This window comes from Carassius gibelio, chromosome A10, assembly GCF_023724105.1.
Source record: "Carassius gibelio isolate Cgi1373 ecotype wild population from Czech Republic chromosome A10, carGib1.2-hapl.c, whole genome shotgun sequence".
Taxonomy (NCBI): Eukaryota; Metazoa; Chordata; class Actinopteri; order Cypriniformes; family Cyprinidae; genus Carassius; species Carassius gibelio.
In genome coordinates this window covers 17115949-17134482 of record NC_068380.1, presented here as the reverse complement: position 1 = coordinate 17134482, position 18534 = coordinate 17115949, and the positions used below count along the sequence as shown (strand labels likewise).

General features: G+C 37.1%; 1 protein-coding gene across 3 annotated transcripts; it reads right to left on the bottom strand.

Annotated features, from left to right (window-relative positions):
• Positions 1–155: 155 nt before the first annotated feature.
• LOC128021410 (ras-GEF domain-containing family member 1B-B) lies at positions 156–13800 on the bottom strand. Of its 3 annotated transcripts, none has more exons than XM_052608537.1 (14): positions 13781–13800; positions 10482–10671; positions 10265–10387; positions 4387–4524; positions 3812–4036; positions 3047–3121; positions 2855–2947; positions 2444–2546; positions 2248–2327; positions 1802–1897; positions 1623–1718; positions 1411–1534; positions 687–759; positions 156–586 (listed from the first exon to the last, which is right to left on the bottom strand). In XM_052608537.1, coding segments are annotated over exons 1-14 (1440 nt in total). In that variant the 5' UTR covers positions 13783–13800; the 3' UTR covers positions 156–564. The 3 variants fall into 3 exon arrangements, with proteins under 3 accessions (XP_052464497.1, XP_052464499.1, XP_052464498.1); XM_052608539.1 differs by lacking the exon at positions 13781–13800 and adding an exon at positions 13564–13756; XM_052608538.1 differs by lacking the exon at positions 13781–13800 and adding an exon at positions 12849–13490.
• Between the last annotated feature and the right edge of the window lie 4734 nt (positions 13801–18534).

Here is an 18534-nt window from a genome sequence, read left to right as displayed (position 1 = left end):
TAGTAGTTTTGACCACTAGGTGGCACAAAAGCACTTGTTTACTTGGCATCAATCTCTACACCATCAACTGACTAATCCTCACTTATGAATAGATAATAACAATAATAAACCTCCTATATAAATGAAAAGAGAAAATAAATAGTGACACAGAAGAATCAGCTTAATTCAGAGATCATTTATAGGGAAAACATACACACTGATAACATGAAACTATAATACACATAAAAATATCTTTTCTTAATATTGTTCAAATATGTCCAGTACACAAACTATTAATACCACTTACCAAAAAGCAAAAAAAACAAAATGTAATAGTAGAACAGGTCAGCCAGCGACATGCTCTCAATTCACCCAGGAGATCTATAGCATGTTAATAACACATTTCATTAAGGTACTTGAGGTAAATGAGATGAGTATGTTTCCTTTAGCATAGTGTTACTGTCACAATGAGAATCCAGCCTCAATTTCAGCGATGAAACCACAGAAAAGTGAAATGATTAGAAAAGTCCTTCAAAGTCTTCAGTGCAGTGTCCTTGTGTGAGGACACGATCCCAAATTCACCGTTCACATTCTACTGAGAGACGACCTGAAGCAGCAATGGGAAACGAACGGGAAATTAAATTGATTCTGCATTTATAGTAGAGGCAAGTCAATGTTATTTAAAAATGATAAGTTAAATGTCAAACCTGAGTGAACGGCGGGTGTCCCGCTCCAGATTGTTTTCAGGACCTTCACTCTCATATGAGGCGAGCTGGAGCTCTGCAACACAACACAAAACACATTTATTACATTAACCCAATTAATTCACCAAAAACTATTTTAATGTAAAGAAATATTGGTACCACTTTACTGTAATGTAACAATTGCATTTACATGCTATTGCAATAAATAATGCATACATGCAACTAACTGTAATCATAACCCTACAGTAAATACATGTAGATTATTACTATTACTAAATACTTTATTGTGATTGGTCGTTTCTTTCTTTTTGCAAACCACCTCCAGCAACTTCACCATCTAGTTTTCTAAGAGCAAGATTAATAAAAAAAATATTTAAAAATAGGGGTGCTCCGATCACGATCGGCCGATCGTTAATGCGCATCTCGTCAGTAAAGCCGGTTATCTAATCAGCAGTTAATTCCATCAGGTGCCTTATTTCACATAGAGCAGCTGTTACTAAACAGAGCCGTTGTTAATAGAGAAGATGCGCAAATCCACTTCATTTTCAGCGTTTTTTGGTTCATCTTCTCAGTTAACAACAGCTCTGTGTAGTAACAGCTGCTCTATGTGAAATCACGCACCTGATGGAATTAACCTCTGATTAGAAAACCAGCTTTACTGATGAGATGCGCATTAACGATCGGCCGATCGTGATCGGAGCACCCCTATTTAAAAACCCCGGCTCACCATCTTCAGTGAACACTGGTGCGCTGATGAGATACTGCAGGGTTTTCCTGTCCCTCTCAAAAGGACAGATCACCTGCCTCCAGGACAGAAACTCACTCACTTGCTTGGCCAACTCCCAAAATTTCTGTCAAACGAGTAAAGAAAAGCTTTACTTCCCAAGCAACTAGATAAACAAGTGATTCAGTTTTATAGAATATTAAATGTCAGCTTACCTCAAAATTGATGTGGCCGTTCGGTAATCTATTGACACATCCTTCATTCAGGAAGTAGATATCCTTTATGAACAAGCTAAAGAAGGGGATGACAATCTGAAAGACAAGAAGAGTGCATTCATATTAAGTTCACATGGAATTTATGTGAACTGATGTAAAGTTAAAGCACACTAAATTACCATTTCTTGGCTTGTGTGTGCTGTACTAGACCTCTGAGTCGCTCCTCGCAATGCAGTGCGGTAGCTGTAGAAGTTGCTAGATGGGTCCATTTGGTGCTAAGAAACCAAAACAACCAGCAAAATTAACTGTGTTGATAGAAAAACCATGTATAGATTAAAGCATCCATATATAGTAAGGTCTAAAAGTTTGAGATCATTTGTAACAATATTGCAATTTTTTATTTTCTAATGTAATTGCAATTCAAATAATTTGTGCACTTCACATTGCCATTGTCACAAATTGTGTGGTGACAAGAGAAATGGTGCAGACTTTTTTAAATGTATCTTTATCTTAATGTTTATTTATTTTTTTTAATCTTGAAATGTTGTGTATTTCCAGGTTTAAATTAGACTGTGGTCACAGACTATGGTTTTATTTTTCTCTAACTCATAACAGCTTTCCTTACCACCAGGATGTCAAACTTGTCTGTGTTGACTTTATTCCAGGTTTTCTTGAGTCTGGATACAGGGTTCATGTTCATTCCAGCTACAGAGTAAAACATTGTTAACGATGCAAATCAAGACTGTGGCTAAGAAACTGTATTTCCAACAATGTATTTTAAAATTAATAGTTATTGAAAATACAATTCAATATGTACTCACTAATAATAGCCATTAATGAGTTGAAGTTGCCAATGTTGAAGCATTCCTGTGCCACGTCTATAAAGAACTCCAGCACTCTTGCTCTGTGTTTCTTCTTCACCGGCTGAAGACAAACCAGCAGAGGGCAGCATGTGATTGTCAGTGATTGCAATCATGCGCGGTTACACACAGCATTGCTTTCAATTGGTTTTGCTTCAAGATGCAGATTTTGCATTGGAAATGAATGAAGAAGTAGCAAACCAACACATTTGGAACATTCAAAAGTGACAAACTGAACCACACAGGCTCAGAATTATACAAGGGACAGAGTGGTTACACAACCTTCGACATCAACAACAAAATAAATAAGATTTTTGCCCGATAGCACTGCTTTGCTTTTTTCCCCCCAAAATAGATGACAGGTGTACTCACCATGCAAATTTCTGTGGCTATCAGGTAGGTCAGTCTGTTGAACCATTCAACATAAGCCTCCAGGTTACTTGCTTTTCTTTTGCTGAAGAAACTCTGAAGGACGACATTTCAACCGTCAAGCTGCTTCTTTATCTGTGCCCATTCGGTTTCTATTTTTACAGTGTCTTACGTAATCTTTGACTACCAGCTTACCTTATGGTTGTCCGAGGGTCTTTTCTTAGCAAACGCTCGAACGAATTCTTCAGGGCCAATATAACTGAGTCGCTCCTGCATGTAGAAAACAGGAGAGCAGGTTTAAAGGAGTAGTTTATCTGGTAATAACAAATTGCTGAAAACTTGAAACCGAGATGTAGATGAGTTTATTTCTTCTCCAGTATATATTTGGACAAATGTAGCATTGCATCACTTGCTCACCACCAGTGGATCCTCTGCAGTGAATGGGTGCCGTCAGAATGAGAGTCATAACAGCTGATAAAAACATCACAATAATCCACAGCACTCGAGTACATCAGTTAAAGTCTTGTGAAGAGAAAAGATGAGTGTTTGTAAGAAACAAATCCATCGTTAAAACTAAATTATGGATTATGGACTCATATTTTGGCTGAAAGCAAAGTTTTGAAATTGTTGTAAACTTCTTGATGGATTTAATTCTTACAAACACACAGCTTTTCATTTCACATTATTTGACATTAACTGATGGGACAAGATTCATGTGGATTATTGTGATGTTTTTATCAGCTGTTTGGACTCTCATTCTGACGGCACCCATTCACTGCAGAGGATCCACTGGTGAACAAGTGAAGTAATGCTGCATTTCTCCAAATCTGTGCTGATGAAGAAACAAACTCATCCACATCTTGAATGGCCTGATGGGGAGTTCATTTGCAGCAAATTATAATTTTTGTGCAAACTATTTAATACTGACAGCCAATCAGACTGAACCTTGATGTCACTCACCATCTCAATGTGTGTCAGCTGTTGGGCGAAGACAAAAGGGTCATCGCATAGGTTCAAAACGCACTCGTCTCTGCGTACTAACTGCTGTTTGGACTTGAGGGCGAGCGGTCTGTCCATGGCGGCGGCAGCGGCGCTGGATGTCGCCAGAGACTCTTCGTACTGTCCGAGGGTGGTCAGTTTGCGTAAGAGGCGCTGAATGAGTCTCTGCATGGCCCTCCGTGAGAGCTGGTTAAAAACAACACAACCATTTCCTACGTCAGCATTATATTATCCATTCATGACTGGAGCCAAAAATAACATTTGGTAACGTTAAGCAGTGTTGCTGATATCACAGCTTGAGCAAAAAGGAAATAGGTCAGAGGGTTTGAAGCCAAACAGCGTATATGCAAATCCAACGCATTTGCATTTGGCTCCATAACCATGCCATGTTGTTGTCCAATATAGGGAGACCCCAATACAAAAGCATTTAGAATTGAGTCAATATGACACGGTTCATTTATTCAAGATTCAGCTAAAAAACAAGAAGTTTAAAAACAAACAATAACATGATGCCATCATGATGTTTCTCTGCTGACCTCATCTCCGAAGGCAAGACGATGGGTCATCTCTTTGAGGCTGCGCATCATGCGCTCATCCCTGAAGTCATACGGAAAGGTCTCGGTCCATTCTGTGAGCAACTGCACGATTTTCGGTGCTATTTCCCGTATTCTCTTCTGTGGAGTAAAGCAAGACAATTTAGCACTGAATCACCTATGGTTTGCTACAAGACAGTAGCTATTAGGTAAGATCTACTAAATAATCCGTTTACTAAAATCTAACATCAAGTATCATTATCAAGTTTACTTGAGTTAAGTCAATTTAAATGCACAAAAAACCCACATTGAAAAAAAAAATCACTTTTCTATTATGATAGTGAGTGTATATTAAATAAGTATATTTAAAAGGATAGTTCATCCGAAAATGTACTCAGTCAAGCCATCCTAGGTGTATATGACTTTCTTTTTTCAGACGAAAGCAATTGGAGCTGTTTTGGCATTGTTCTGACTTTTCCAAACTGTATAATGGCAGTGACGGGTGTTGAGATTTTGAAGCAAAATAAAGTGCATCCATCCATCATAAAAAGTGCTCCCCCACACAGCTCCGTGGGGTTAATAAAGTCCTTCTGAAGTGACGCGATGTGTTTAAGAAAAATATCCATATTTAAAACTTATGTAAATCATAATCTTAAGCTTCTGCTAACTGTCGTACATGTGTCACAAAAGAGTGGCATCCAGCAGATGATGTAGGTGTAGCGTAACCGGTGAGAATATGCTACTCTCATGAGCACCAAATTTTATTTACAGCAAAGTAAAACCAGCGTTCTCCAGGTTTATATTGAAATCCTTCAACATTTTTTTATTTTTATTTTTTTTTATTCCAACTCCTGACCGGTGTTTTGCTCTCTTCTCTGTGTTTTCACATTCGTCACTCACAAACACCACTATCTCGTGAATGTGCGTAAAACAGTTAGCAGAAGCTAGTGATTACGGGGCTTATAAGTTTTAAATATCTATATTTAAATTAATGCATCGATTAACTTCAGAAGGCATTTATTAAACCCGTGGAGCCATGTGGAGCATTTTTTATTATGTATGGATGCAGTTTTTTTTTTTTTTTTTTTTTAACTTAACACCCATTCACTGTCATTATAAAGCTTGGAAGAGCCCGGGCATTTTTTTTATATAAAAAGGGAAAGTCTAGGGAAAGTATTTAAATGATTCAATGAATGCATTTAAAATAGTTATGGGTAGGGATGTCAACGATTAATCGATGATCGATTAATTGTCGATAAGAGATGCAATCGATTAAGGCTATCGATGGTCGGTTAACCGATTCAATGTTGGGCTGCGTGCGGCTCATGCGCACTCAACACGTGCGAGCGGCTGTGAGTGACGGTGACGATATATAAAAGCATCATCATTCATTCACAATGTACAAATTAAGCTTTTAATGTGATTTAAACTTCAAAGTACATTAAAATAGAAACAACATAAAAGTTCTTCAACATTAAATGCAATAGAAATGTAGTTACTAATCATTTCATCAGATAACTGTTTTATATTGTGCGCTTTGCAGGGCTGCGGGACACAGTGACAGGACAGGTAGTCTATTCATTCCTACGAATTATTAATGTGGCAATTGTCCATGTTTCATTAATTGTGTTCCCTAAATAACCCATGATTTAAGTGAAATAAGGGAACAAATTAATAAATCGAACGAATTCTTAATTCATGAAATCTTTAATTTCCCTTCCCATGTTTACCACAGTAAGATATGCGAAAACAGTTATTAAAAGCGAAAGATAATAAAATAAACCTGGGAAATTAGAGGGTTAGACTATGAAGATTTAGGAAAAGAAACGATGCCTAAATATACTGAATTTGTGGAAATTCGTGACCAACCGGCAAACCAGAACAAAGCCGCGTAAATGAAGACTATGGGGTCCAAAAGCATGGTCGCGATCTAACATTTTCCAGTTAACCTATTATTCCTCTAATAAACAAAGCTTTTATACCACACTTGTCATAATCAGATCTTATCATTTCTAAATAAATAATTGCTGGATTCAAAACAGCGATTAATAGGCGCTGTGACCGACACATTCCTGGAGCATTCACTGCTGTCACTAAACGGTGACGCCGAGCATCGTTCACAAGTTTCTGCATGGACCTGACTAGGGCACAGGTTCTAAGCCCTGGGACAAAATGGGATGCTTTAAGGAAAATTTATAGCCTACTAAGTAGGGATGTCAACGATTAATCGATGATCGATTAATTGTCGATAAGAGATGCAATCGATTAAGGCTATCGATGGTCGGTTAACCGATTCAATGTTGGGCTGCGTGCGGCTCATGCGCACTCAACACGTGCGAGCGGCTGTGACTGACGGTGACGATATATAAAAGCATCATCATTCATTCACAATGTACAAATTAAGCTTTTAATGTGATTTAAACTTTAAAGTACATTAAAATAGAAACAACATAAAAGTTCTTCAACATTAAATGCAATAGAAATGTAGTTACTAATCATTTCATCAGATAACTGTTTTATATCGTGCGCTTTGCAGGGCTGCGGGACACAGTGACAGGACAGGTAGTCTATTCATTCCTACAACTTGTTAATTCATTCCTACGAATTATTAATGTGGCAATTGTCCATGTTTCATTAATTTTGTTCCCTAAATAACCCATGATTTAAGTGAAATAAGGGAACAAATTAATAAATCGAACGAATTCTTAATTCATGAAATCTTTAATTTCCCTTCCCATGTTTACCACAGTAAGAGATGCGAAAACAGTTAAAAGCGAAAGATAATAAAATAAACCTGGGAAATTAGAGGGTTAGACTATGAAGATTTAGGAAAAGAAACAATGCCTAAATATACTGAATTTGTGGAAATTCGTGACCAACCGGCAAACCAGAACAAAGCCGCGTAAATGAAGACTATGGGGTCCAAAAGCATGGTCGCGAGCTAACATTTTCCAGTTAACCTATTATTCCTCTAATAAACAAAGCTTTTATACCACACTTGTCATAATCAGATCTTATCATTTCTAAATAAATAATTGCTGGATTCAAAACAGCGATTAATAGGCGCTGTGACCGACACATTCCTGGAGCATTCAGTTTAAATAGACCGTAGTATACCGGTCCACTCTGCTGTTATGCCAAGGACGTTTTTGCTCATATGAAGAGGATCATCTTTTCCGTCTATATGCGAATGCGTGTTAAGTACAAGCCTAGTTTACATTATAAATAATAGTTTAACATTCAAATACATTGCGAATATGGAAACATTTTTATTTGTGCCGAATGAGACATGAGCAATAACCTCCAAATAAATCTAGCCAAATCCGCGCTCGCTCATCCACGATCTAATGCGCTGTATGCCGGATTTTAAAAAATCTGACATTTTCTAGGACAGAATCCAGCAGGATCAAATTAATGTGAGCAACTGTGTTTTGGTGCAGCAGCGCCGATGTAGTTCACTTAATGTGCAGCGCAGTCACACGCGCTCCACATTTCGGATAATTTTATACAATAATGTCAGTTGAAAACATCGCAATTGTGCTTTAAAATACAACAACGAGCACCACAAAACCATTTAAAGAGGCGCGTTCAGCGTTCTCTGTGCGGGATTGGAAACTGTCAACAAAGTAAAATGACCTCAAAAGTATGGCGCGCTCTCTTCATTTTATCAAATGATCATAATCGCATCTATTCATTTTATAATCCTGCTACTAGCATTTTATTCAGACTAAAACCTCTTTAATTCAAGTGAGAAAGCGTTTTGTGTGTGTGTGTGGCTTTTGCACATCCTGTCATACCGCTGACTGTGTGCCTGCAATAGACGCATTTTGCAGTATTATGGTTAACGATTAATCGATTAATTGATCGTTAATTTAAACGACGATCGATCATGGAAATAATCGAAATTTGACATCCCTACTACTAAGTAATAGGCCCAACATAAAAATAACAATTTGTTTTCATGTTTTTTTTTTTTTTTTTTTTTTTTTTTTAAATATGCTATGCGAAATATATCCGACTTAAATAATTAAGATTAACGGATTTAAAACAGAAGTGTGGGCGCTCCATAAGTTCACAAAAAAAAAAAAAAAAAGGATGACAACGCATTCTGTTTGTTTGCTTTATTTTACAAGAGCACAAATCTTCTGTTTTTATTGTGAGTGTGCACAAATGAAAGTAAACACTTTTGCGGAAAATATATATATATATTTTTAATGTCTCAGCTGTTTCGATCGCCCCGGAGCCTGCTGCACACGTAGCTATATTCTAGCGATTCAAACTTACATCGCAGTCTGTTCATTATCAAAATAAAATCTCAACTAAACATTAAAAGGTTACACTGGTCAGTTTAAATAGACCGTAGTATACCGGTCCACTCTGCTGTTATGCCAAGGACGTTTTTGCTCATATGAAGAGGATCATCTTTTCCGTCTATATGCGAATGCGTGTCAAGTACAAGCCTAGTTTACATTATAAATAATAGTTTAGCATTCAAATACATTGCGAATATGGAAACATTTCGATTTGTGCCGAATGAGACATGAGCAATAACCTCCAAATAAATCTAGCCAAAGCCGCGCTCGCTCATCCTCGTCTGCACGCATGCACTGTCACGATCTAATGCGCTGTATGCCGGATTTTTAATGTAGTTCACTTAATGTGCAGCGCAGTCACACGCGCTCCACATTTCGGATAATTTTATACAATAATGTCAGTTGAAAACATTGCAATTGTGCTTTAAAATACAACAACGAGCACCACAAAACCATTTAAAGAGGTGCGTTCAGCGTTCTCCGTGCAGGATTGGAAACTGTCAACAAAGTAAAATGACCTCAAAAGTATGGCGCGCTCTCTTCATTTTATCAAATGATCATAATCGCATCTATTCATTTTATAATCCTGCTACTAGCATTTTATTCAGACTAAAACCTCTTTAATTCAAGTGAGAAAGCGTTTTGTGTGTGTGTGTGTGTGGCTTTTGCACATCCTGTCATACCGCTGACTGCGTGCCTGCAATAGATGCATTTTGCAGTATTATCGTTAACGATTAATCGATTAATTGATCGTTAATTTAAACGACGATCGATCATGGAAATAATCGAAATTTGACATCCCTAGTTATGGGGTAAATAGTGAATCAATATGGAAAATGGTTCGATTCAATTAAAAACCAGAGGTCCTAAACCTGACCTTTACCTAAAAAATTTATGTTATAATCATATACTCACCCTCATATTGTTCGAAACCTATATGAGTTTCTTTCTTCTGTTAAACACAGAGGAAGATATTCTGAAGGACGTTGGTAACCAAACATTTTCAGGTCCCCATTGACTTCCATGGTATGCTTTGGTTGCCAACATTCTTCAAAACATCTTCTTATGTGTTCAATAGAAGACAGAAACTAGATGAGGGTGAGTAAATGATGACAGAATTATCCCTTTAATGCATTTGCTATGAACCCAAAGATTTAAACCCCTAATGGAAGTGATTAGTTTTAATGTGTTGTGTCACATGGCATTGCTGATATTTTGGCATATTAAAATAGAATTGATTCATGAGTGTCACACAGGTGTGTTTGTGTATCAGCTATTTTAAAAATTATTCAAACGTGGTTATCATTTATTATGTATGACTTTGAATCTTTTGTTCAAGTGTTATATAATGAGAATGTGCTTTTACACAGATTAATGACTTATTCAGTCATTTGTTATGAATAATTGTATCTTTTGGTCTGCGTCCATCCAATACCTTTCATTGGTTAATTGGAATTCATTCACTGGATTATCCAAAAACAGACATTACCGCATGGTTATGCAACACATCTGAGTGATATTTCCAGCACATATAATAATATTATACTTATTTGGTGATATAAGATTACCTTATCTGTCTGTGGGTCGCCAACCCTGTGATGGTCCACACAGAGGTAACAGACACGAGACATGAGCTCAAACGGATGCAGGAAGAGACGGGAGGTTAGCAGGAAGGTGAAAATGTACGATCTCTGAAAAATGACAGGCAAATCTCAAGCGTCAGTCAAACTTGACATTTACCCTGCAACTACTAATCATCACAGGCAGCGAATGCTGTATACTTACGTCAGGGTAATAGTCCACAGTCGGGACTAAGAGCTGTATCAGGGCTTCCAGAGAGCCAGACACAAGCTTATTATCACGGTAGTGCAGGCCTCCATAGTTCTCCTCCACAGGTTGGCGGTGACTATGACTGCTGCTGTAAGTGCTAGGGTTGAATTTGCTTGAATATGGAGTTGTCTGTGGCATTTTGGACCTGTGGACGAAAACATTAGTCAACCAGTAAGAAAGTTGCATAGCAGCATTCCTCTGAAACAAGGTGTGAAATAAACACCCACCACCAGATGAACACAGATACATGCAAGCAGTCTGTATTTTGCTTATCTACTAGCCACTGTCCCGAATTGACATTTAGCTGTCAGTTTAAAATAAGTAAATAAGCCACAAGAGGGATAAGTTTATAAAAACACATTTCAACCCGTTCTAACTAATGCTTATGAACTTTCAAGATCAATATAAGCAAAATCTCATCAGAGGAAACGATGATTAAACGTTTAACTGTCACTGGGTAAGCGGTGGGCCCAATTCATTTTCCCAATCAAGAAAAACTGTATCATTGGAAAGCTCTTTTCATATTTAGTGATCTATTTATAACTTGACTTGACTTCAATAATGTGCTTTCTTTATAAAGAGTCCAAACTTCAAACCATCCAAGATTTACAGATTTCAGGTGGAAATGTTATTATCAGGTCTATGCTGAAACAGTGGGACAGTTAACAGGTTCAGTTTTAGTTGTTAGTTGTAAAGGCACACATATTCGGTCGACGTAAGCTAGTTAGTAACAACACGACACCAATAGAGCAAGTGACACTGACAACTGGCCCAAACCTCTCTCAGGTCGAACCCTGGACAGGAATATTAACAGCAACAGTGCCACTAAAAGTGCCCCAGATATTTACAATGTGAAAATGTAAAAGTGTCAGGGAGAAAAAACTAACATACATGAACAAAACATCAATAAAAACAAAGCAAAAGCACACCTAATGCGCATTCGTAATTACAACTTCCCAACTTGTAAATATGAACTTCCCAGAAGGAACTGAACACACCATTATTTACAATCATGAACAATAATCCGCCAATGTGCACTCTATAATTATTTGCACAATGCAGAAGTTCATTTCTGATATTTCAAGCTATTTTTAAGGCAATTCAAATTGGGAGGACACAAACAAACTAACAAACTGCAAAATGGCCTATACCAGGTCAGAAGAGAAGTTATTTTTTTTATTTTATTTCCCTCCTGCTCTGGAATCTCTGAAGCTTCTGTATACTAGGTGTACTGTTCACACTAAACGCAGTAATTCGGATTAAGGAGGGGTCTTGTTGTCAAGCAGGTTTTATGGCACGAGTCTTTTCTTGAACCATTGATCTCCATTACGAAACAGACCTACTGCTTTGCCCCACTCCATGTAAAAAAAAAACAGTACAGAGGGAAGAATAGCTCATTTGTGAGATAAAAGTCTACGTGAAATAATCCGATGGGCTCGTGCTAAGAAGTAAACGTTCCAAATTCTGAAAAACAACTCATTTGACTGGCAACGATGTTTCTATGACAACAGTGACTCATCGACCAACCACGTTCCATTCGATTCTTGCCTTTCGAACGAGTCTCGTGATTGTCCTTATTCATGCGAGCATTAAAGCGATTTATAATAACCCTGTCATCATTTACTCATCCTCATGTTGTTCCAAACCTGTATGATTTTTCTTTCTCGCGTGGAACAGTAAAGGAGATGTTGAGCAGAATGACAGTCTTTCGCTGTATGGAAAAAACTAAAGAAAGTGAATGCTGACTGAGGATGTCAGCAAATAACATTCGGAATTCCTTTTTGTAGCAAGAAAATCATACATGTTTGGAGTAAGTGGATGAAGCACTGAATATTATATTTTTGGATGAATTTTTCCCTGGAGAAGCATAGTAAACAACTTCAATGCAAACTTTCCTGTAACAGCTCGTGACAGTTTACAACAAATATACACAGAATGAAAAGGAAGAGATTGTAAACAGACGGTGCAGTGCGTGTAATTACACGAAACTTAAGAGGCACTGACTCATCAGACCAGACTGAAAATCACAGATGGACGATGTGCAACATGTATGAGCAACAACGAAACAATAACAGATGGATTAAAAAATGAATTAATAAATAAATAAAAAACTTTCTACATCTGAATAGTGAAACAGTTGAACCAAATATGAATAACTACAAATGCAGTAAACGTAATGTATTTTTTATAGTAAACCTAGAAACTTAATTTTACGTGTATCTTTAGATTGCATAATTACACATTCAGTAGCCTAAGTTTAGGAAGCAGCAGTGATTAAGCACTAATGGCAGTTTTTTGAAAGGCGGTGATTTAAAAACTTACCACAGAATGAAAAAGGTATATTTCCGAGAAAGTTAACTATATGGATATCCAAGGAAGTCCAACAGAAAGACTCCAAAACGCGTGCGCACCCCAGATCAAGTTGCTTTCTTACAATGAAAGCTCGCTGATTGTTTTCTTCTCTTTCTCTTGGTCGCGATACTAATGATCAGTTCACTGTTAGCGTGGCGCACACGGATACTCTGTGATGACGATCGACGGTCCCCATTGTTTTACCAATAATCCAGAACATGAACATGAGAAACTAATACCGAATTCCTATAACACAGAAAGCATTAAGAAGGAAAACCGGAAAATGCGGTTTCGCCCAGAAGGAAGTACCAACCAATCAGATGCAAGAAGCAACACATTGAAATTTCCCAGTGATCTTATTGGCCAGCGCGATGTCCATCAACTCCCAAGAAGCGCGCAAACCACGGACAAACTACAACAGTCGGTTGTTTTCATTAAGAAGGTTCAGTTGACTTGTTTTTTTTTTTCAGAATACATCAGCATGCATTAATTTTGTCTCTGTGAGTCGTAATCTAGCTATATACAGGGTATAATATTATATAATTAGAGCATGTAAACTAAAAAAAAAAGCAATAGAAACTAAGGCAAGTCATATTCAAAAGTAAAGGTGAAGAAAGCGCCACTTCTTTCATTAAATGAGGATGTACAAGTACACAGTCTTCATGAAACAATATGCAAACAATACCAGGAAGGCCTACTGTATTCCCTGAGATTTCGAAGTGTGCAAAAAGCAAGCTTTGCTATCTCACAAGGCCTGAAGAGTCACCAGAAATCCAAAAATAGCTCAAGGTAAGAGTTACAGGCACTTAAATTACCACCCGAGGAAACTGTTAGCCAACATAGTGCATGTAATATGCTGACAATGTATTTATATTATACGTCTTCCTACACACACAACATACATAATAGGGGTGCTCCGATCACGATCGGCCGATCGTTAATGCGCATTTCGTCAGTAAAGCCGGTTTTCTAATCAGCGGTTAATTCCATCAGGTGTGTGATTTCACATAGAGCAGCTGTTACTACACAGAGCCGTTGTTAACTGAGAAGATGGGCCAATAAACGCTGAAAATTAACGTGATTTGCGCATCTTCTCTATTAACAACGGCTCTGTGTAGTAACAGCTGCTCTATGTGAAATCACGCACCTGATGGAATTAACCGCTGATTAGAAAACCGGCTTTACTGAGGAGATACGCATAACGATCGGCCGATCGTGATCGGAGCACCTCTAATACATAATCAGCACTTAAGAACTTAGCTCAAGAATATTATGAAATTATGAGAATAGAATGATGTGCATCACCTTAGATTCTTTTGACTAAAACCCAATAAGATTTGGCTTTTATGTAAAAGTTGAATTACAGTGCAGAGGTAAGAGCTTTATTACCAAGTATGTTTACACACACAAGGAATTTGACTGGAAAGCTTCTGTCGCCAAGTCTAATTCCTTGTGTGTGTAAACATACTTGGTAATAAAGCTCTTTCTGATTTCTGGATTAATACAGAAAATAGGCTCTGTGACCAACATTCTTACATGTTTTGTTCATCATGATAATCTATAAATGAGCTACACACGGTCGCATGATGTCAACATCACCCTGACTAAGCTTTTGTCAGTTCTTCCAGTCTTCATTTAAGAAACATTTTCCCCCGAAAATTCAAATTAGAATAGTTCGCAAGAGCATAATAACAACCACAACGAGGCTATGAAAGCAGCGTGATGGTGTTTAATGTCTCTGACGACCTCTGTAGTCCCATTTAGCTACTTTTAGCAACCGCCTTTTTCAAGACAAGCAAAAGCTTTAAAAGAAACCACAAGGGGGTATTACTAATGGATTCTAAATGTAATCTTGAGCTTGTGTTCACCACAGACCTTATTTCAGACATTAACCCAAAACTCAAAAAAAACTGACACAATGGTCTAAAATGTTAACTTGTTAGTGGGTTTCGGCCTACAACATTTTGCCATCCCTGCAGCATTCTATGCAAGCACAACTATTAATTTCAAACAGGCTTCCAGAAAACTTCCCCAGTCTGCCATTGGTCGGTCAAAAAGATAGTCCCGCCCCAAAATTCACATCACTGGTAGGGCACATGTTGCTGTGTGCGGTATTCCCATGGTAAACACTGCCTTCCCACTCTTATCAGAACTGCTTATTTTTTATTTCTGTGGGTGTGGTCGACTCTATAGTGGGAGTTTTGGGTTATGTAAAAGATGAATTACATCAATGCAGAGGTAGGCAAGTCTTATTATATAAGTAGGTGGATTTCATTTTCGAGCCCATACCTCTCCAGCTCCACTCAACAAAGTGTCTGTAAGAATAATTCACCCCTGCAAGGCCTTTTCTGAATGATGTGCTTCGCCCACACCGTTAAGAGGCACCTAATGGTGAGAGTTTGACTTGAGCTCAGTAATAGTGCTTCAAGCTGGATTCCACCCACTGCGCTGAAGCCCTGAAACCTTCTGGCCCCTGCAGGGCTTCAGCTACAGAAGGATGGTGTTATCACATATTGTGAACACACATCAACTTCAGCTTACACCCACAAAGACTCAACCAACAGAGCAGAACCCTTTGGGAACTCCAGTCTTTTATATCTCTAAACTAGCAGTGATTTTGTTATTTTTTATAGACTAGGGTTACATAACCGGAATCTACGTCAGCACACACTTCACAAGAAAGTTTCCTTTGCTATTTTTTCCTGCCAAAAATGGAATAGCAGTGTTATGACCTTTAAGTTGCATATTAAGTTTCCTGCATAAACAACCATTTTGGCTGGACTATCTCTGGTGATATTCCTACGACTTTCACAGTATAGTCAAAGTAAGTAATTTATAGAATAGAATAAAATTAATTATTAATTTAAACTTATTAATTATTCATTTAAACCTCTCAAGGTGTGTTCCAAATTTAAGATTGATATCTAAAAAAATATTTGGCTGCAGTACCAAATATTTCCACTAGATTAAATAAATTTTATGCAAACCATGATTTTTTTTTGTATGGAATTCCATTTCCGCCACTGAATTATTATTATTTATTTTTTTATAAAGGTAATTGTGACTCAGAATATTGAAATGTAAAATCATAACTGTTTGAAAAAAAGTAACAATTCTGAGATGAATAGTTGCAGTTAACGTTGGGACGTTTAAATTTTTTATTCAGTGATGGAAACGGGCTTTCATGTTTTTGTGTTTACATAGCAAGTGTCAAAACTTTTACCAAGTTTCGTACCATTACCATTACCATTACCATTATATGAAGTAAATAAAAGTAATAAAAAAGCAAAACCTAAAATATTTTGGCTGATGACTGAACAGCTCCGGAGGGTTAAGAAAAATAGGAATATAGTATCTAGTTGTTATCTGTTTGTACTATACCAAGACAATCGAAACAAGCAAAAATGCTAACAATTCACTTAAGGGAAATTCCATGTGACAATGGAAATGAAACCTGCAAGCCATTAAGGATGAGTGCAGAAACATCTGTTGGGTCGACAGTGGATACGCTTGAATGATGGGGGTGGGAGTGTGACTCACTGCTTTCCAGTAAGAAAGTGATTCAGCCCCCCGGCTCATTGACCTTCAAACATGGTGCCCTCTGTGTGCGACTGAATAGTTCAGTACCTCCCTCAGCTGTCCCCATGTCCATGGTGGTGCCAGCAAGTGCATCTCACATGCACACACTCATGAAGATGAATTATTCATGTCTAGGTCGGCCACTGAAATAGTTTTCTGAGGAGCACAGTTCTAAAATCGCTTTCCCCCTCCCTTTTTTTCAGTAGGAGTTTCCTGTAAATGTACATGTGTGTGAATTATTGAGAAAAATAATAAATAATTAATGTTTCTGTCAACTAAAATAGACGTGATTTGAGTTCTGTGGTAAATCTGATGATGACTAATTGCAATTTGTGTGGTCAGTCCAGACCAGTTTGCAACAAGTGCCACAACCCATTTTATACCTGCTTTGTTTTTAATTGCTTTGTCTTCTAAGTGATAATTGTTTATGATTTGAACATTTCTCGGTACCCCTTCCACTTTGCAACTTAGTTTCTGTCTGATTTGTATTCCCAAAACTAAAGGCTTATGATGAACAAACAACACATATTCCTGTAAAACACTTAAAACCAAAAGTAAAAGTAAATTCCTTTGTTCATGCTGCTCTTTTCCTTAATGAAACCAAAAAGAGCTGTCAAGATAAACAAAAAGAACATAAAAAACATAAGAAAATATATTTTGAAGCCATTTTGTGTGGTGAACAGACTGAAGTCATTATTGCCTTGAAAATATTTTCACTAGTGTTGCAAAAAGACACTTTTTTTTGGTGATATTTATTTTTACTTGCTAGTGAAATAATCATGAAAGAATATTGTTTTTATATATTTATTTTTACTTTTAAATATTCTAATATTTTACAAAATTACATTTTATGATTTTTTTATATTCATAGATTAAAATTAATCAAAATATTAGTAATATGATGCCTTTGCTAGCTAAATAATGTGGAATATTTATATTTAGAGCTGCAGGTGGCTGGAAGAGTCCTTGGAGGGAAGGTAAAAATGTTACAAACAGGATGGGCTGCAACATGGCTGAGTCATTATATTTCAGTGCTGTTGTAGCCCTCCTACGTCTCCTACGTGATCCAAATTTGTTTACCACTTGCTTAAAAGAGCAGTCAGAGTTTGAGTTAGAGTGCAGTAACATTCTGACAGAGCCTCATTGTGCAGCCATGCAGACAGATCTGTTCATTATAAGCATGTGTGTGTGTGTGTGTGAGTTCAAGCTCAAGGGAAAGGGAGTGGATAGGAGTGCAACTCTTCAAGCTCACATACATGCACATGCACTCAAAGCGGGAACAGTAAGTACAGCTGGCCAGGAAAAACAACAGGGGAGAGGGAGGGACTTTCAGGAAGAGAGGGAAACTGAAGGAGAACAACCTCAACCAGACAGGATCTCATTCTCAAAGTTTGCTCTCTCTCTCTCCATGTCTCATTCTCTTTCCAACCCAAAGTGATAAAAGTAAGAAAACAGGCCAGAGAGTAACAGCTCCTGCGTCACAGCATGTAAGAAATGTGGCATAATCAACTGTCAGTGGAGACACTGTTGCTGTTGGGAGTTGGGATGTTTGTTTACAGTAGTGTTATTTTTTTACATTTTCACAGATAAAATTACTCCCTTGTGGATTGTGGTTTCCTCTGAGCTACTTAATCCATTTGGTGTATATATATATATATATATATATATATATATATATATATATATATATATATATATATATATATATATATATATATATAGTACAGACCAAAAGTTTGGAAACATTACTATTTTTAATGTTTTTAAAAGAAGTTTCTTCTGCTCATCAAGCCTGAATTTATTTAATCAAAAATACAGAAAAAACAGTAATATTGTGAAATATTATTACTTAAAATAATAGTTTTCTATTTGAATATACTTTAAAAAATTAATTTATTCCTGTGATGCAAAGCTGAATTTTCAGTATCATTACTCCAGCCTTCAGTGTCACGTGTAACATCCAGTCTTTCACATGATCATTTAGAAATCATTCTAATATTCTGATTTATTATGAGTGTTGGAAACAGTTCTGCTGTCTAATATATTTGATGAATAAAAGGTTAAAAAGAACTACATT